A 20,029-nucleotide genomic window follows, 5' to 3' on the forward strand; every position below is an offset into this window, starting at 1 on the left:
CCTGTAGTAGAGACCTGTGGGTAAGAATGATGGGAATAACACTTTTAATGTCAGTAAAAGTAACTTTCAAAAAAATCTCTGAACTAAATGGCTTACATGTTCCTAATATCTTCAAGGTCTTTTGTAGTGACTCTTAAATTAAGTGTTAGTTGAAGTAATTCATTGTCACCCTTCCCTCCTGCCCCACATTCATCTCTGTTTATCAACTGTTTAACTCTTTGTGGGGGAGAAAACAGGATATAAAAATACATGTACGGATGTATCCATCACTCATTGGTGGTTCTTGGGGAGGCGACCGATGATTTCGCTGTCTTGACGGGGTATGGGATTTGGGCTTCTAACAATAGAAGCCCCTCATTGCCGTTACCGGCTCTTCACGTGGAGAAATCGTCCTCGGTCAGGACCAGGTCTTGGCATGTCAGTCACTTTGGTGTGGCAGTATGACTGATGTAGTCCCCTTCCCACCCGGCCCTGAATGTTTGCTTGGCTTCTTTTTTCTCAGTCTTCGAGGCTCATTTCTTACTGGGGCCAGGGTGAAGCTGCTGCTGACTCTGCTGCCCCTGTCTTTGGGCGTCCAAGTAAGCTGTCGGACTCTGGGGAAGGCTGAGCTAGGCAGCTGCTTAGGTTTGATTATAAGTCAGTTTAACATTCATTAAGAGAATCCTCTGGGCCTGGCTCGAACTCCAGCGCCACACCCTGCTCCACCCCTGACGTGAAGCTCAGAGGTCTAAAAATGTAAATTACCGAGGGGATTCTGAACCTGTTCAGATAGCTTTAAGAAAAAGAATGCCCGAACACCTGTTTGCAGATAAGCCAATAGCCTTGAAGTTCGGGCAGCTGATTTAATCTAGGAGTGGTTACATTTAGTTCCCTGGAAAATAGGTTCCCTTCTTTTGAAATCTGATTCCATGGCTGTTGTGGGGAGACATTTTTCTGGCATTTTTGGGGACTGCCTGGACTGCTGACGTGCACATGCGGCTGTCCCTGTCACAGAAGTGCTGCATTGGCGGAGCCCTCAGCAGCCTGCTATCCTGTGACAGCCATCCGCTTCATGGGACCCTCCGAAGTAGGAAAAATCAGTCCTTTCTGCTGGAGAAGTCTCTAGGAAAGCTATAGATCATGCGTGGATCGTTTTGCAAATAAAAAAATGTGTTTCTAAACCACTTTTTTTTTTTTAATTTGGGAAGACAAGTTTAAGTTAACTTAAGAATTTTATGCTAGTCTCCATTTTAATTAGAATATTAGTTTATATATATCCATTACAGTTTCTCATTCACATTTGAAGTTAGGTCTCCTGTTGGTAAAGTCTTGAGTGTAGAGACTTAGGGCAGGTCCTTTAACAAGGTTACCTGACTGTGTCACCTGTGGGGACTTATTTGGCTCAGGGAATGCTCCCCCCCCCGACCCGTTTGGTTGTGTCTTCTGTCCCTTCTGGTTTCCTCACCTCTAGTGTTTGACTCTTTCTTCCTTCTGATTCTGTCTGAAAGAGGTGTGGAGGGTGAGGGGGTCTTCCTCTTGCTGGGTCTGGAGAATTGGGGCTGACTGCTGCAGACGGGCTCTAGAGGCCTGATTGGCTACCTCCCACTCCCCCGTCCAAGCAGGCTTGTTCACAGGCAGTCACAGGAGATGGGACACACCAGGATTTTCCGTTGCTCGTTACTCGAGTGGCACCTCCAAAGAGATTTGCTTAATGAAGCGGTAGGCTCACTTGTCACTGACTTGAATGGTCCCTGGCTTTGGCCAGGATGATAGTTCTAGGAAGTGTGGGTTTGGGGTTTTTTTCCTAATAATTAAGTTTTTAATAATTACACAGCCATATGGTGCTTTCCAGACTTGGATTTTCCATCTCCAGAGTCCTGTTTCTATAGGTTTAAATACAGTACAGTGACAGTCTTCACAAACGTGGCTTTTGGAAGCTCTGATAGCTTTATTATTAAACTTGTATTTGGAACCTGAGGTTCTTTGCTAGCTTGCATCTTCCTAGAAGCTGGAACAGACTTAGAACTAATGAGGACTACAGTTTGTTGGTTTTCTCTTTCCTATAAGTTACTGCATGGAAGTTACTTGGGTCTGTCAGTGGCTGTGTATCTCCTTAGGTAGATGAATGACTAGACAGGGAGACAGACAGTGTAAGTATGTGTGTACATACGTATGTATATTTGTACACATGTATGTATATTCACATATATACATTTATAATATATTTAGTGTTTGCACGCTCTTTATGAAGCATTTAAAGAAACACTTTTGGGAACATTTCTTTCCTTTTGTACCCAAAAAGATTCATAACATAAACACCAGTGTCACAGAAAGATTAAAGGGGAAAAAAAAAAAGAGAAACTCAAACAAAACAACTGGGGAGGGACCTTTTCCCTTGTGTGACCATGTTTCTAATTTGTAAATAAACTCAGAGCCCGGCTTATGCCGCTTGCTCGGAAGAATGATTTCATGATTCTTGAGCACGGCTTTGAAGGTGGCACATATCCCATTTTACCTTATAAAAGATAAAGATGCAATTCAGAGTAACTGGCTTCTTTCTTTCTTTTTTTGAATTGGCTTCTTGTTGGTTTTTATGAATATGAGTGCTGCATATTATATTTTTCATTCATATGTCCAAGACTCAGCTCTGCCTGGCAGAACGTGTCCCTGCCCTTCTCTCTCCAGCCACACTCCCCTGGCTCAGCCTTGGCGTGCCTTACCAAGTACGCTTCTGTGAGGCTGGCCCCCTGGCCCCCATGTTCAGACAGTGTCACCTCTGTGGGCAGGAAAGGGGATGGCATGGAAGTGTGTGAGTGAGTAGAGGGGCTGTGGGGCTCTTGAGTTAGAACAAAAGTGAGGTTTTAGGTTCTCGGTAAGCTAGATACCTCTTTTTTCAGACCTAAGGAAGAGATGCCTTCCAAAGCCAAATATAAGGTTTATTTTTTAATCATCTTCAGTTTGGATTATCCATGCCATAATTCCCTGCCACCAGAATGAGTAATCAGGAATTAACGGTAGAGGCATTTTTGCAGCCGATGTTTGCAGGGTGGGATCTGTGGGCTCTGCTCAGAAGGAGAACGGAGGAGGATTCGCTTTCTCTCAGTGGTAGCTGCCTCCGTCCCGGCACGTAGCCTCGGGTGTGATGTCTCTAGGTCAGCCACCAGCTACTGTTCATGCCCCTTGGATGGGGCTCACCTGCAGGAAAGAGCTTTCTCATCTGTCCAGAGCTCTGTCCACGAGACAGCATGTACATCGTTACTTGCCTCCGTTATTAATTGTTTGGGGTGGAACGAGGAGTGGCGCTTATCGTCATTGTCCTTCACTCCTGACTGAGAGCGTACAACACATTCGCAGATTTCTCTTGCTCCGCTGGGCCTGCTTGTTTTTAAATCAGAAGATTAACATTTTTGTGAAGTCCATTTTAACATTCCCCCATTCCTCACCTAAGAAACCCAGGTGAGCCTGGTGCTCTCTAGAAATGGTGTAGGAGACAGAACGGATTCCTCTGTGGAGCTTACAGTTGTAGGTTTTTCAGAGTGATGTTGGATCAGTGTTAAAACTTTGTCCTCTCTCCCTAAGGTAGGTAGGATAGAAGCTACTTTCATACTCTTCCCAGCCTCTGAGACTGAAGTCTTTTTTTAAGAAATTGAGGTGTCTCTGAACATTGTGTTGCAGGCTGGTGACTGTGATGATGCGTTGTTTTACCTCTGGCGCGATGTTACCGTAGTGGACGGGGGGTGGGAGAGGCGGAGGGAGGTCGGGTGGTCACCACTTACTGGATCTTAGGTTAAGGTTGGTTGTGTCCAGAGGTGATAGAAACATCTTATAATTTCAGACTGTCATATGTCACTTGATCACCTCTTTGAACAAGACTTAACCCAGACCTCTCTCTAAAGATAATTCACAGTAGAGGACAGAGTGGTCACTTAACATTCCTTATAGTGACACGTGCGTTAGAATGACTTGTGGGCCAAAGTCCGAACATTTCCTTTTTTGGGCAATTTGTGTCTGAAATTATTTGATTTTTTCCTTAGAAAAACACACCAACTTTTTAAGCCCTAAGGCTATAATAAATAAGATGGTTTCTGGAACACAAATGGGCAAATAGTATGTAGAATGTCATTAGAATCATTATATCACTGTCACTGGTCCTGGGGCTGCCAGGCCTTTTCTGATTATCAGATGCAACAAATGACGTCCAATTTTATTGACCAGTTTGGCTTCAACGATGAGAAGTTTGCAGATCAAGATGACATTGGCAAGTGAGTATATCCTCCTGTTGCCCTCTCTCGTGCACTCCTGCTTTTTTGTGAGACATGCTGTGATTCTCCTGGGCTCTGGGGACTCTGCCACATTTGTGTGTTGAGAGGAGCCTGTCCTCCAAGGTGTCCCTGTAATTCTGGCCTGTTGTGCCCGGAAGCACCCAGAGGACAAGCGGGGTGAGAGTGTCACTCCCACGAAGAGGAGCTGCTGCTGGGCATGGCCTCGCTCAGAAGCTTCTTGTTCTTTACACTGAGCTTCTCTTGGGAGCTGGAATCGCTGCTCTGCCCCCTTCCGTTGTCGCGCTGGATAGTGTGACCTAGAGTAGCAAGTCCCTGCTGTAGTTCGTGGGCTGGAGCAGGCCCAGGTCGTTCCCATCAGCAGCCGGCATTCTGTCATGGTGGGAGCAGCTCACCATGTGTGCCTTCTCTGGTTGACTCACCGTAAGATAGAGTTGGCTGTTTGGAAGGCAGGCAGGCCGCTCGTCCTGCAGGCAGGGAAGGGGAGCAGCGAGATGGCAGTGATTGGTACTGTACCAAATTAATGAATAAAAAATGTGTGGGTGATCCACGGAAATGAAAACAAATGGTGTAGCATCTGGCCTCAGGAAAGGAGAGGTATTTATAAATAAAATATATCCGAGGGGGTATTTGAGCTCATGGGGAACAGAGCTAAGCGTCACGGGGCACTGCCTGATGTGCTCATCAGCACCCGGCATTGGGTGGCTCCTAGCTCGTGGTTTAACGCCGGCCGGTGCTGCTGTCTTGTCACCAGTGGCAGTTTCTAGCATGTGAGAAGCTCCGATTGTACCATGAGACATGCTGTGTGAGCGCCGAGGGTGGAGGCCTCACTGTAAGCAGAGCAAGGGTTAAAGGCTGGCGGCTGCCCTAAGGATCAGCTCTTTCAGATCCAAATAGAGCAAGGACTGTCCACATGGTGTTTGCGTCTGTACCCCTGGGGCGCTCACGGCAGAGCACGCAGGCTCCCCGCTGGCATCTCCACACTCCCCTGTCTCCACTCTCAGTAAGTGTTACTAGTTAGGAATCTATCTCTTTAATACAAATTTATATTGGGTGCTTGGAATAATGATTGATTAGAAACAGATCTTGTAAGAATTAGACTTACTCAAAAAGTTACATTTCACAGGCTAGGAGTTTTTACCCCTCCTTTCTTCCTGTTTATGCCATGTTACAGGATTTAGGGGATGTCTATTCTGTGTATGAGTTTGGCCATCCCTGGAGGAAAGCTCGGTGTCTGGCAGCTCTTGGGTACTTTTTCATGATTTGACTTGTTTCTTCTTTGCACATAGCCTATGTCTTGGCCAAGTAAGTATGGCCCAGGGAACTATGGTTGTTACCGTGGATGTTTATTAAGTCTTTTATAGGAAGGCTTAGAGGGTGTGTTTATTCTGTCTTACAAGGCCTCCCTGCCTTCCTTTCCACCCTGTATGAGCTCCTTAACACCAAGGGAAGAAACATCATTTAATGCAAGCAGGTTTTTGTTCTTATTTTTCCTGTGGAGATTTTAATGATAATGTGAATATTTTTACATTTAGAAAGTTTCATGAATAGTTTCTGTCAGTCTATAGGTAATTAACTATTCCTATACTTATGTTTTCTTTACAGTGTTTCTTTTGATCGGGTATCAGACATCAACTTTACTCTGAATACAAATGAAAGTGTAAGTATTAATGTTTTGTCTCCCGAGCAACAAGGTATATGAGGGGTGGACAAGGGGGAGCTGGGATCTGTCAGAGTGTGAGTATGGCTGCCACATGCGCTGGGACCCTCTCTGCTCCAGGAAACTTCATCTTAGGCTGGTATTACTTCACCCACTCACATGGCCTGCGTGTTCCTTGTGGGTGTGAGTTTTCAAGCGTGGTTTAAGATGTGGCAGGGCTGAGAAAACTGGGGCCACTGGTGATTGCAGTGTAGACAAATAGCTTCAAAGACTGCAGTTTGGGTCCAGGCAGCCGCCTTTTACTTCAGCTGTATGTCACCGGGGCAGAAATTTGGGCTAGATCAGGGCCAGCTTGTCAGCCCCAGGCAGGGTTTAGACACCAGGTCAGCCCCATTAGCAGGTGATGTGGGATTAGTGTCATTTGAATGGGCACAGTCTTTTTTTTTTTTTTTAAGTTTTTATTTATTTATTTGACAGAAAGAGACACAGCAAGAGAGGGAACACCAGCAGGGGGAGTGGGAGAGGTTCTCCAGGCTTCCCGCTGAGCAGGGAGCTGGATGTGGGGCTCATCCCAGGACTCTGGGATCATGACCTGAGCCGAAGGCAGACGCTTAACGACTGAGCCACCCAGGCGCCCCGGCACAGTCTTGATTTTTATGTTGATTAACATAAGAGACCACTGGTTTATTTGCTGGTGTGATAAGGTGGAAACTGCTGATTGTACTGTTGACACTCATCACTGCTGAGCCAGACTGCTTAAAGGAGAGGAGATGTAGTTGCTTTCCTGTGAGGGCAGAGGTGGGACTGCATCTCAGGTGGTGAGGCAGGGAAGCTCTCGGAAGTAACCCAGTGCTTTACCGGATGAGAGGGAGTCTGTGATGACAGGGTAGGCTCCTATGGGCCTTTTGAATCCAGTCTTTTGGGGGAACTGCTTTGAAGTTTTGAATCCATTCTTTTTGGGGGAACTTTCTGTTGTTACACAAAAGCTGACATTAGATGTTTTTACATTTTATTTTGGTGTATATGATAGGCACTTTCTTTGAAAGGAAATGAGGGGGGCACCTGGATAGCTCAGTTAGTTAAACATCTGACTTGATTTCGGCTCAGGTCATGATTTCAAGGTCGTGAGATCAAGCCCCACATTAGGTTTCACGCTCAGTGGAGAGTCTGCCTGAGATTCTGTCCCTCTCCCTCTGCCCCTCCCCCTGCTCGTGCACGTGCACACTCTCTCTCTCGAATAAATCTTTCTTAAAAAAAATGAAAAACACAATTTATATTGGTAACTTTTGGAGAAAATAACTTGATTTTTAAGTTTGTTTTGTTCTTTCTCTCTCTCTCGTTTTTATTTAGGGAAATATTGCTTTGTTTGAAGCATGTTGTAAGGAGAGAATACAGCAGTTTGATGATGGTGGCTCTGATGAGGAAGACATCTGGGAAGAAAAGCACGTTGCCTTTACACCAGAATCCCAGAGACGGTCCAGGTGAGTCGGTCAGAGCAGCAGTAATACCCAGCGCATAAAGGAGCTGATGGTTAGGAGACATACACTGTATCCTGTGCAAATAAATACATGTGACCTAGAAACCAGTGCTTTTGTCATGATCAGAAATGCCCTTGTTGGGGTACCTGGGTGGCTCAGTCAGTTCAGCACTCTTGATCTCAGCTCAGGTCTTGATCTCACGGTTGTGAGTTCAAGCCCCACATTGGGCTCTGCACTGGGTGTGGAACCTCCTTACAAAGAGAGGGAAATGCCCTTAACTGATGTGAGGTGGTACCAGTACTCCTGTCTGCAGTGTGACAGGGTGTGGATGAGTCAAGGTGATGAACTTGAAAATGCTGGAAGTGTTTAGACATAGTTCGTAAAGCGTCCTGACACAGCCTCTTCTGAACGGAAGGCGTTGCTGCGCAGCGTAGTGTAAAGTGCTCTGAGTAGGTGTTCCCTTCCCAGGAACAGTGGCAGCAGCTGAGCTACGTATTGTTTCCTGTGAAAGACTGAAGTTTCCCCAAGAAAGAGAAAAAGTTGTTTCTAAAAGTTAATCTAACTTGGGGAGAGAGAGTCCTGTCAGTGGGGACCCTTTGGAATCAGTCCAGTTGTCTTGTTGTTTTTTTTCTGCCTCTCTAATTTGTTGAAGTTACTCTAGCCCAAAAACCTAAATATATTTGCTTCAGTACACAGGGAGTTCTTGTTATCTGAGTATCCATTACCGGAATCTTCATAGTCGAGTTAATAGCAACTGAACCTTCATTTTTATTTCATTTATTTTTAGTAAGTAATGTTTCTGCATGGCATACAATTCAGAGAAAACAGAATATACACTGAAAAGTCAGACTCACTCCCGGCCCCTGTCTCCTAGCCATTTATTCCTCTTGCTGTCAGAGCATGCCAGCAACACCTGCCTGTTCTCTGTGTGACCAGCGGTTATGTCGTGTGTTCTAGGAAGGCTTCTTGCTTTAGGTTACAGAAGACCCAGCTGTGGCTCGAACCAGGGAAGGTGCATTTGTCTCATAATCCATAGCTGTTGAAGGTCACTAAGCCTAGCTTCTTTTTTTTATGCCCGCTTTTCCATCTTCTGCATGCTGGGTTTGTAATCACAAGGTAGCTGGAGCTCTAGGACCAGGGAGCAAGAGACAAATATCTTCATGGCGTTTTTGTTTTGTTTTTGTTTTTGTTTTTTTAAAAGATAAAGCTCTAGTCAGACTTGTTGTCACCATTTGCTATGACATTTGGTCCTCATGTTGAATGAATTCACTAAATGGCCATTGCCTACTGCCATCTATGCTCTTGGGACAGCCTGTCCTCACGCGTTATTGCAGCAGTCCAGTACTGCCCAGTGGGGCACTGTTTGTGAGAGTGTGGAGAAGTAGGGTGGTGAAGACAGTACCTGGAGGACGTGACAGTTGATCCCCAGGAGGAACACAGGATGATGAGAAAAGGCAACTTTTTATTATTTTTTAACAGCTCTGTTGAGGGATCATTGACATATAATAAATTGTATTTATTTAAATTATACAGTGTGCTAAGTTTGGATATATGAATATCCATGAATACATCCATGAAACCATCATCTCAGTCAAGATCATGAACTTACCATCACCCACAAAAGTTTCCTCCTGCCCTTTTATATTGCCTTCCCTCCATCTGCTTTTTGTTCCTTTAAAATGATGAGTAGTTTTTTTCCTAAAGTTTTATATAAACCAAATTGCACATTACCTGCCTGACGTTGCTTCTTCCATCCAACATTATTTGGAGAGTCATTCGTGTTGGGTGATATATCAGTCGTTCATTCTTTTCTGTGGTTGAGTAGTGGTCTGTTGAATGGGTGTACTACCCACTGAAGGGGTGACTTTGTTCGTTTGCCTGCCGATTGGCATTTGGGTTTCTAGTTTGGTCTGTGGTGTCACTTGAAAATAGACTGTGGTGAGTGACAGATACATAGTATACTCTAAAACAACTCAGCGACAGAACAAGAAATTATAGTTAATAAACCAACAAAGGAAATTAAATCAAAAATAAATACCTGAAAGAGAGCAAAAAAATAAAAGGCAGCCGGGACACACAGAAGACAACTAGCTTTAAAGCTAGGCAGCCGCATCAGGAATCATTGAATACTGTTAAATAAGCGATCCCCAAACCCCAGTTAAAATGAAGAGATTGTCAGATTGGATAAAAAATCAGGTCTGACATATGCTGCCTCTGAGAAATAGTTGAAATATGAAGACACAAACTGGTTAAAAGGTAGAGTGCCTACCTATTTAATAATAATAAAGTGGATTTCAGGAAAGGGGTAAAGAAAGGGTCATAACAGGGTCAGGTCCTTAGGAAGACGTAACAGTTCAAAATGCCTACGTACCTAATAACAGAGCTTCAGAATACATGGAGCGGAAGCTGAGGAAACTGCAAGAGAAGCAGACAGATCCACAGTCCTAGTCCTGTACTGCAGTGCTCGTCCTCCGGTGATGTATAATGGGCGGAAGTCAGCAAAGATGCAGAACACGTAATACTGTCAACTGTCGTGACACTGCTAGACGTTTGCCAAGCACTCCCCCCAACAGCAGCACGACAGGCACTGTTTCCAGGTGTACACGAGAGGTCGTATTTGGGCCCTAAAGCCCCTCTCAGTAAATTCCAAAGATTTCAAGTTCTACAAAGTATGTTCTCTGACCCCAATGGAGTTAAATTAGAAATCAGTAACAGATCTCTAGAAAACCTCCAAATACATGGAAACTAAATAACACGTGAGTTACAGAAGAAATTGGGGGGAGGGGATTGTATTTAAAGTGTCCTTTTCTCCTTTTCATACTGTTTATATTAAAAGTAGAAACTTCTCAAACCAATGACCTTAGCTTCCACCTTAAGAAACCAGAATGAAGGGCAAGCAGAAGCACAGGGAGGAAGTGCTGCAGTCAGAAGCTGTTCTTGGAGAAGATTGAGGAAGTTGATGCACCTCTGGGCAGAAGGGTCAGGAGAAAAAGGAGCGGCTTGTGCCAGGAACGAGCCAGGCAGCATCAGTGCTGGTACTAAAAGAACAAAAAGGGAATATTGTAAACAACTCTGCGCCAATCAATCTAACAACTTAGACGATCTTTGAAAGACACAGGCTACCAAAGCTCAAACAAACAAAGATAACCCAAATAGTCCTGCGTCTATTAAAGAAGTGAAATTGTTAGTTTCACACTTCCCACATACACACAAAAACTCCAGGCCCAGACGGCTTCTCCGGTGAATTCTACCAAACATTTCAGGAATTAGACCAGCTTTATAAAAGCTACTAAAAAATGGAAAAGGAAGGAATAGTACCCATGTCATTCTGTGAGACCACATCAGTGTGACCTGATAACGAAAGCTGACATGACAAGAAAAGTGACGGAGTCATTCTCATAATGTGGATGCAGAAACTCCTTTAAAGGTTTTAGGAAATAAATGCAGCAGTAATACATCATGACCAAGGAGGGTGTATTCCAAAAATACTGAGTTGGGGGCGCCTGGGTGGCTCAGCCATTAAGCGTCTGCCTTCGGCTCAGGTCATGATCCCAGGATGGGATCGAGTCCCGCACCGGGCTCCCCGCTCAGCAGGAAGACTGCTTCTCCCTCTCACACTCCCCTTGCTTGTGTTCCCTCTCTTGCTGTCTCTGTCTGTCAAATAAAATAAATAAAATCTTAAAAAAGAAATGCTGAGTTGGTTTAATATTTGAAAATCAATCAGTGAGCCTGTGGCTGAATCCAGCATCTATACCTGATAAGAATTCTTAGCAAACTAGAGACCGAAGAGACTTTCTTCTACCTGATAAAGCTTCTACAATAAACCTATAGCTGGCAACATGGTAGAAACGGAATGATTTCCCCCCAAAGATCAGGAACAAGACAAAAGATGTCTGCTCTTACGACAGCTTTGCAGGATTGTTGCTGGGGCCTCTCACTAGTGCAATAAGCCAAGAAAAGAAATAAAAGCTATCTAGGTTGGAAAGGAAAGGGTAAAAATTATCTTTATTCACAGACAACAGTTATTGTCAATGTAGAAAATTTGTTCTTGGAATCTACGAAAAGATTATTAGAATAATTAAGTAGGTTTGGCATGATTGCGTGGTACTAGGTCTATATAATCAAGTTACTAAATAAGCCTATTCATAGTAGTGTCAAAATATTAAATATGTAAGGATAAATCTGGTAAGATGTGTAAGACTTGGACGCTGAAAATTACAAGGCAGCTGAGAGAAATCAAGAATTGATAAATGTTTATGATTTGGAACTCAATATTGTTAACATGCCAGTTCTCTCCCCAGGTTGATCTAGAATCGGTACAGTCTCAAGTAAAATGATAATAGGTTTTTTAGTAACTGTCGACAAGCTGGTACTTAAATTTAAATGAAAATGCAGAGGAGCTAGGAGAGCGAAAACAAGCTTCATGAAGAACGGACTTAGGAGACCGACAGTGCCTGATCGCAGAACAGAGTAACTGAGACGGTGTGATCTGTAAGACAAAGTGGGTCGGGGGACGGAAAAGAGTATAAATAAGTAGGGGTAGAGACAGCTGAGTTCGATGCAGGTGCAAAAGCAGTTCCGTGGAGGAAGGATAGTCTTGTCTTTTGAACAAACAGTTCTGGAACAGGTGAACATCTGTATGCAAAATAAATGAGCACAGTCCATACCTCTCGGCATATGTACGCATGGATTCCAGATGGATCTGAAACCTAAATGTGAAGCGTCAGCCTATAAAACTTACACTAGAAAATCCTTATGACCTTGGCTTGGGGAAAGATTTCTGAGACAGGACGCCAAAAGTATTATGCATGAAAGGAAAGTTTCATAAGCTCAACTTTGTCAAAATTAAGCGCTTCAACTTGGCTCGTGACACCAGTAAGAAGGAAGGACGGCGCATAGACTCAGGGAGGACATTTGCAAATCATGCACCTGACATGAGGCTTCCCTGAGGGTGCAGGAAGGACTCTCGGGGCTGTATAAGAATTAAAGACAGTAACCTGTGTTTTAAACTGTGCTGCAGATGTGAAAAGACCCTCAGAAAAGATGTGTGGGTGGTAGATCGGCACACGAAAGCCGCTCAGCATCTTGGCTACGAGGGAAATGCGAGTGAGCGCCTCAGTGAGATACCTCTGGGCCCTATTAGAAGGCGGTTTGTAGGTGCGCCCCACATGTCCACGCAAAGCCGGGGGCCAGTGGGGACAGCTGAGAGGAGGGTTAGGTGGCACACTCACGAAGGCAGGAATGAGCCAGTTGAAGTGCATAGGATTTTTTCTTACTGGATGAGCTTCAGAATGTCCTGGATTTAGCTGGTAACTGATAGGCAGCATTAACTGTTTCGGTCTCCCCCCCGCCCCCCCAGCTCGGGGAGTACAGACAGTGAAGAAAGTACAGACTCTGAAGAAGAAGACGGAGCGAAACAAGACTTGTTTGAACCCAGTAGTGCCAGTACAGAGGACAAAATGGAGGTAGACTTGAATGAACGTAAGTCATCTTCTCTTCATCTGTGTTAGTCACTGTGCTAGAAACGTGTTTTAAAATGCACGCTGATCTGCAGGCTGGGAGTTAGGTTGAAACACAGTCTTCTGAGTCCCCTTGGAGGTGTCAGTGTCAGGATGAGGCCTGAAGGAAGGAGCCTCTGATGATGGGGTGTCTCTGACAGTGTGGACACCTGCCGCGTGGGTCTGGCTAGGGGTGCAGCATACTGGTGGGGGGTGGGGGGGGTCTAGCCTCTGGGTGCCTGGCAGCAGGGGAGAGACCAGAGATTATAGAAGATGAGGAAAGGCTATGTTTGTGGAGTCGGGAATGCACTAAACCAGAGGAAAGAGCTTCAAGCTGAAACCATTTGAAATGGGTTCTTCGGAGTTGATTTATGAAGCCTGGAACCCTAAGACGTGTCTGGCTCAGTGCTTATTTGTGTCGTGCTACTTGCTAAGAAGACTTGCATTCACTGTCCTTTAAAAAATCCTGTTAACTTCTGAAAATTCAAGTACATTTTTCTGTGGGTTGATATCAGGACTTCCTTCAGGGCTGACAGTGCTTCCTGTTCCCCAGGAAGGCCTTCATGCATTCAGTTCTGGAGGCTGAAAGCCAGCTCTGGGTGTCGGGTGGGCCTCACCACCCCAGAGCTGGCTGGGACCTTAGCAGTAACCCAGCACAGCCCCCTGGGACAGACTCAGAAAGTGAGAGCCATGGCGGAAGAGAAGTTTGGCCTCTCTCCTCTCATTGGTTCCCTAGCTCACCGCCTTCAGGAGGAAGAAACGGGCTTTTCTGTCTGTAATTCAGTTCAAGTCTACATGCCTGTGTCAGGTTCTGGCTGTGTACCAGGTGTGGTGCACAGACTCTGCGTCCAGGAGTCCAGAGTCTTCCGAGGACAGAGAGATGGTGGTAGATTCTGGGGCGAGCCTCTGGGACAATCGTTCTGTGTAGCCTGGCATGGTGTGCAGTGAGAGCACGTGAACGGAGGCCTAAGTTCACCTGAAGGGACACATCTCTGAGGAGGTGACATTTAAACAGACCTGCAGGTTAGATCCAACCTCTGCCGGCAGCTAGCGCGGTGAGGCTGTTGTACAGGGTAGAAGTGAGCAGCCAGATGAAGGGAGAACTAGACAGACATGGGCAGGAAGGGTCCCAAGCGCAGGGTCTTCTGTTCCCGTGGAGCTTGGGGTGTACCTGCTGCTCACCAGCCCAGAAGCTCTGAACCCCTGAAGTTTGAGTTTTTTATCACTGGCCACTCGTGATTTCGTACACTTCCTGCCCCTCTTCCCTCCTAGGAGGGTGGGCTATGGAGTTAAGCTGAAAGTTCCAGCCCTCTAACCACAGGCTGGTTCCCCTGGCAGCCAGCCCCATCCTGAGCACCATCCAGAGCCCCCGTCATCTCTTTAGCATACAAAAAGACACTGCCTCAGAGATTCCGAGGGTTTGGGGGTGGTGGTGAGTGGAGCCCGATACGGATTTCTTCTCATGTCACCAGAAGTCTTCCTGTTTGTGCTGACTACACTGGACTGCGGGGAGGCCATTAAAAGTATGAAGTAGGGCCATGTCTGGATTGGGAAGCATTTACAGTTTCCAGTTTATTGCAATTGAATATCCAACATTCTGCTTTTTTTTTTTTTTTTTGAACTTTGTATTTTGGAATAACTTTGGATTTACAGAAAAGTTGCAGAGATTGTACAGGGAGCGGCTGTGTGCCCTTCCTTCACCCATTCTTCCACCCCGTGTTAATAGAATCTTGGTACATTTGTCAAAAGTAAGAAATTAACATATTCTTTTATGTAGCTTTACATCCTCGTGTGATATTTCTATTGGAGAAAAAAGTCTTAGAAATGGGAATTAAGGGATTAAAGGAAACCTAAATTAGAATAGGATAGATGTTACCAGTCGTCCTCTAAGTAGTGATTGTGCTGTCTCTGCCCTACCAGTGATGTGAGTGCCTTGTCCCCAGCCCTTAACCTCTGCGAGTCTTCTGAAAAATATCCTGGAGTCCACTGAACTTCTGAAGTTTTCTCAAAAGGAGATCTCTCCCCTCTTTTTAGCACCCAACTGGTCAGCCAACTTTGATGTCCCCATGGAGACGACCCATGGTGCTCCCTTAGATTCTGTGGGGTCTGATGTCTGGAGTACAGAGGAGCCAATGCCGACCAAGGAGACAGGCTGGGCCTCTTTCTCAGAGTTCACGTCTTCCCTGAGGTGAGTGCTCGTGTGCCGGCTCCCTCAAGCTTTCTGTAGGCGAACTGGGGATGGGGTGTCACCTTGATTTACTCCCTAGTGAAGGGAGTGCCCTACACAAGATCACAGGTCAGCACGATTTACAAAGAAACCAGTCTCCGTCCTCCTTCCTTTTATCCAGGATGAGCTGGGAAAGGCAGTAGGCTGTGCAGAAAGTAGTCTGGGAAGGTGTGGCCCTGGGAGGTATGTAGTGAGGTGCCGACTCCTCGGGCTTCTCTAGCCCCACCGAGCTAGCAGAAAACAGGATTGAGGGGCGCCTGGGGGGCTCAGTCGTCACGTGTCTGCCTTTGGCCCAGGGCGTGATCCCAGGGTACTGGGATCGAGCCCCGCATCAGGCTCCTCCGCTGGGAGCCTGCTGCTTCCTCTCCCACTCCCCTGCTTGTGTTCCCTCTCTCGCTGGCTGTCTCTCTCTCTGTCAAATGAATAAATAAAATCTTTAAAAAAACGAAACAAAACAGGATTGAGGAGAATAGAAATGAGGTGGAGCCAAGAACTGACAGGCACCTCTCGGGAGCGTTACAGAAAATGCAGAATGTATCGTGAATTTAACAGCTACTGTGAACTTGTATTTCACTTGGAGCTAGTCTGGCGCTATCACCTGGCAGGGATGGCTGTCCATCTTACTGTTGGTAGAATTCTTGATGACGGCGACCTGGCATTTTATAATTTTCCTGAATAATATCGCCAACATTTGAGTAGTAGCCATGGATTTCTTGTCTTCCTAGGCTTAGTTTGATTTGCTAAACATTGTTTTATTTGTCTCCACCACCCCATTTGTTGCTCTCCCTGCTCTGACAAGTAGTGTTTTTAACCAATCACTGGCAAGCCAGGAGCACAGACTGTTAGGAGCTCATGGTTACTGTCTTCAGCAAACCAGAGAGCTGGCTAAAACCCACATGGCTTTATGGCAGTTCTAGGGATAGTAGGAAGCTGTAGTGCAGGGGCGACAGTGAGATTTGTGGGAAATGTTTCCAAAGTATTGCAGATTATTTCACGGACTCGACTCTAGCACTGGACAGTCGAGTTTTCACCTCTCGCTTTCTTCTGTCTTTTGTAACTAGGGGATACAAGCCCTTGGTTAGTGGGAATGTTGTTGAAGCAGCTCGCTTCCCTTTAACCCTTGTGCACAGGTCATGTTTTCTCGTTAAGTATCATTCAAGCCCTCAGACAGCCAGGCTCAGTGTGAGTAGGGATTTTCGTAAGATCGGTCCCGCAGATACAGTTGATGGCGCACACCATCAGCCCCCGCTGTCCTAGCCCTGGGAACCTGGTGACAAGGGGGAGGGTGAGAGACTGGTGCATTTTGAACCTTTCTGCAAACCTCTGTGACACCCCGTGCTCCCGTCCTGCTGATGTGGCAGGATATTTACCAGCCCGTGCTCACCCGCACCGCCAGCAGCCCTCTGCACCTGGCTCTGCCTCTGTGTCGCTGGAGTCTGTGACCGAGTGCTCATGTCGCCCCAGCGGGGCCAGAACTGCCTTTCCAAGGGTTTTTGTGAACCACGGTAACTGAGGGCTGTTTGCCATTGCTAACATCTGAATTTTCTCTTTTCTAAAAGTACGAAAGATTCTTTAAGGAGTAATTCTCCGGTGGAAATGGAAACCAGCACTGAGCCGATGGGCCCTCTGACTCCCAGTGTTGCCACACTGGCCTCGCAGCCGGAAGGTGGGTGTGGAGAGCAGAACACCAGCCAACACAGCCTGCTGGCCGCTCAGGTGATGGCTGCTCAGGCTTGGACTGTGTACTTAGTTTTCTAGATCTGAAAAGTTGTTTCTGTCCACATAACCGTTTATGAAGCCAGTCCTGACACTCAGGCTCAAGGACTCAAAGGAGTTAGGGAGTTGAGATGGTAGGCCTGAGGTCCACAGGGCAACTGATGAAAAGAAATTGTGTATTCATTCCAGAACCAGGCATGGTGATTCTGGAAGGCATAAGGGATCTAAGTTACCAGTTGTTCAGTCCTGTCACTGTACAGAAATGGAAACAGGCCCAGAAAAGAAGAGTGTCTTAGTCTGTAGTGCCCAGTGTGAATAAAATCAGAATTAGATGTGTGTGTTTTCAAGCCTATCTGGTACTCAGTTCTTTTGTCCCTTGGAGTTTGCTTTGCTGGAGCACCCGTGTGTGTCTCAGCATGTTTCAGGCTATAAGGCCGTTTATTTTCTTCTCACCTTTATGAACAGTTGAGATGGTCAAGGGTATCCAGTGGGTTGTCATGTTTAAACTGCACACGTTGTTCCTTGCAGAGGCCCTGAGCTCTTTTCAGCCTGATGAATGGGGTTTGGGAGGTGGGGGGTGGGAGAGGGAGGTTGGTGAAAGAGGGGTGAGGAATCAGTATATGGAGGGGAGAAAGAAGGAAGTTCTTAGAAAAAGGGGGACATGGGGGGGCACAAGAACCAAGGGGCAGGAAAGGTAATAAAACAAGTCACTAATATGGGTCATATTTGTCATTTTTTTAAACATTTTATGTAAATGACCCCATTTTATCTCTCAGTTCTTCAGGTGGGTTTAGTTAACTTCATTTTATGGACAAGAAAACCCTTGCCATGGGGCGCCTGGGTGGCACAGCGGTTAAGCGTCTGCCTTCGGCTCAGGGCGTGATCCCGGCGTTCTGGGATCGAGCCCCACATCGGGCTCCTCCGCTATGAGCCTGCTTCTTCCTCTCCCACTCCCCCTGCTTGTGTTCCCTCTCTCGCTGGCTGTCTCTATCTCTGTCAAATAAATAAATAAAATCTTTAAAAAAAAAAAGAAAAAAGAAAACCCTTGCCCTAGAATGATACAGCTAGTAAGTGGTGAGGCTGGGGTTTGCATTCAGGGAATGTGACTTCAGAACCCAAGCTTTATAACCAGGATAGCATATGGCTCCCTATTACAGAACAAAGAAATAATCCACAAGGAACCATAAGAAAATAGCTTAAAAAAAAAAGGACCCAGGTGGGACCCAACTGAAAGGAAAAAGATGCATGAGAATAGTACCCTGAATAAACTATAACCTCAGTACTTGTGGGGTGACGTGGGCAGAGGCTAGAATATATCTGCCTGCCTACTGCGCCCTCGGCTGTGGACTGGAACGCCCCCAGAATAGGAAGGCTGGCTGGGAGACGTTGGAAGAGTGGGTAGACACTGGACTGGGAAGGCCAGAGGGGCCCGCTGGTCCTGTGCTGAAGAAAACCTGTGGGGTGTGGGCATTTTTAAGAAGCCTGTGCCCGTTAAGAAGTGGCCTAGGCTCGCTCTTTTTCAAGCAGTAGATGGAACATCAGGTAGGTGGGTCCCCACAGAGGGTGAGGGACACCTGTTGTTGATGCGGTACGTGTGACCGTCCACTGCATGTTCTTTCCCAGCACCAGCCAGTGTGGCCATGGAAGCCAGCTCTGACGGAGAGGAGGACGCAGAAAGTGCAGACAAGGTAACTGAGACAGTGATGAATGGCGGCATGAAGGAAACGCTCAGCCTCACTGTAGACGCCAAGACAGAAACCGCAGTCTTCAAAAGGTAACCAGGGCCAGATCCTGCCGGCAGCTTCAGGTCGTTGGGGGCGGGGGGCGGGGGAACACCTCAAGTGTTGGCATCTTTAATTTGATTCAGATGTGGGTTCGGACATTAGCCTGACATCATTTTAGCCTCTGTTTCGCCCCATGAATCTGCATGAAGACTGGGAGAGTTTGGGGTCCCTGAGTGCCTTTCCCCTCTCTTCTAGTCCTCAGAAGACTGTAGATTAAGTCTAGTGGGTTCAGAATACAGGAGAATAAAAAATGGACACGTCTGTAGCTGAGTAGAAACTGGCCCATCAAAACCAGAGGGTCGGTGCCCTGCACAGCGTCTTCTCCAGACATAATGCGCTTAGTAGAATTCAGCAGAATGATAGCTTGAACAGTCCGTTTGGAAATGAACCTCACTTGTAAATTCATGGATCAAAAAAGGAATCCTACTGGAAACTAGGAACATAAAAGTGAAAGAGCAGCAACGGCACTTGTGGCAGAGCTGGGGCTGCGGCGGGGTCGGCGCCCAAGGCTGCGTCTCCGTGCCCTGCAGAGCCCTGCGGAGCAGTAGGGGTGCGGCCCACCTCGTGGTGAGGTCCCTGCAAAATACAGGCAGCGCAGAACGGGAGCGCGGATTCCCCATGGCGGCACATATGCACAAGACTCCACAAAGTTAAAAGCTAGCCAACCGAATCCAGCAGGGTGTTCCTGAGTCATGACGGAGGACGTGTCGGTGTGGGTAAGGATAGGGTGACCCGGTGAAGCGCACTGAGGGTGATTGACAGACCCATAAGGACCATTTGGACCTTAGGTAGTTGGAGAGGAACATTTGATGAAAATTAAAGCCATTCACGACTTTTTGGCAGTTGAGGAATAGAAAGTAGATCCTTGAAACTGCTAAAGGAGTGTTCTGAAAATCTCTAGGGAACTTGATTCTTCACCACCTGGCCTGAGAAATATGCCCCTCCAAGACACACCGGGACATGGGGCGGGCCTGCGGCCTCTGCCGCTCTTCTTCAGCACGGGGCTGGCAGTCCTAGCCAGTGCTGCATAAATAAAAATAAAGAGAAGGCATAAAGATTTGAAAGACTGAAATGGTTCTTGCTTGTTTGTAGATTATTATTTTCTACACAAGAATTCCAAACAGATCCATGAACAGGCATCAGAATAACTAGGGAAGTTTAGCAAGTGCATCCTGTGAACCAGTAGGACGTGTGCTAGATGCTCCCCCTTTTAAACTAAAATGTTAATAAGCCTTGTCTGTAAGTTCAAAAGGCATAGTAAAGACCTAAGTAAAGAGAAGTATGTCGTGTTTGTTAATGAGAGGATATCTTCGGCATTTTGTAACAAACGAATGTATACAATGAATGCATTTCTAATCAAAATCGCGGTGGAGCTTTTCGTGATTAAGAGGCTGGTGGTGATATTCA

At 46.3% G+C, this 20,029-nt stretch overlaps 1 protein-coding gene across 32 annotated transcripts in view; it reads left to right on the forward strand.

Annotated features, from left to right (window-relative positions):
- Positions 1-20,029, forward strand: part of PPP6R3 (protein phosphatase 6 regulatory subunit 3) — a 137,863-nt gene that overhangs the window by 110,027 nt on the left and 7,807 nt on the right. For 16 of the 32 annotated variants that reach the window (XM_026483004.4, XM_026483010.4, XM_026482999.4 and 13 more), the window contains 7 exons: positions 4,144-4,241; positions 5,865-5,919; positions 7,270-7,400; positions 12,757-12,878; positions 14,930-15,083; positions 16,682-16,788; positions 18,462-18,612. In XM_026483004.4, the coding sequence (XP_026338789.1) occupies positions 4,144-4,241; positions 5,865-5,919; positions 7,270-7,400; positions 12,757-12,878; positions 14,930-15,083; positions 16,682-16,788; positions 18,462-18,612 (818 nt within the window). The remainder of the gene's footprint in view (positions 1-4,143; positions 4,242-5,864; positions 5,920-7,269; positions 7,401-12,756; positions 12,879-14,929; positions 15,084-16,681; positions 16,789-18,461; positions 18,613-20,029) is intronic. The other 16 variants (XM_026483005.4, XM_026483011.4, XM_026483002.4 and 13 more) reach the window with 2 other exon arrangements.

The sequence above is a fragment of the Ursus arctos genome, unplaced genomic scaffold (assembly GCF_023065955.2).
Source record: "Ursus arctos isolate Adak ecotype North America unplaced genomic scaffold, UrsArc2.0 scaffold_23, whole genome shotgun sequence".
In the NCBI taxonomy this organism is placed as follows: domain Eukaryota; kingdom Metazoa; phylum Chordata; class Mammalia; order Carnivora; family Ursidae; genus Ursus; species Ursus arctos.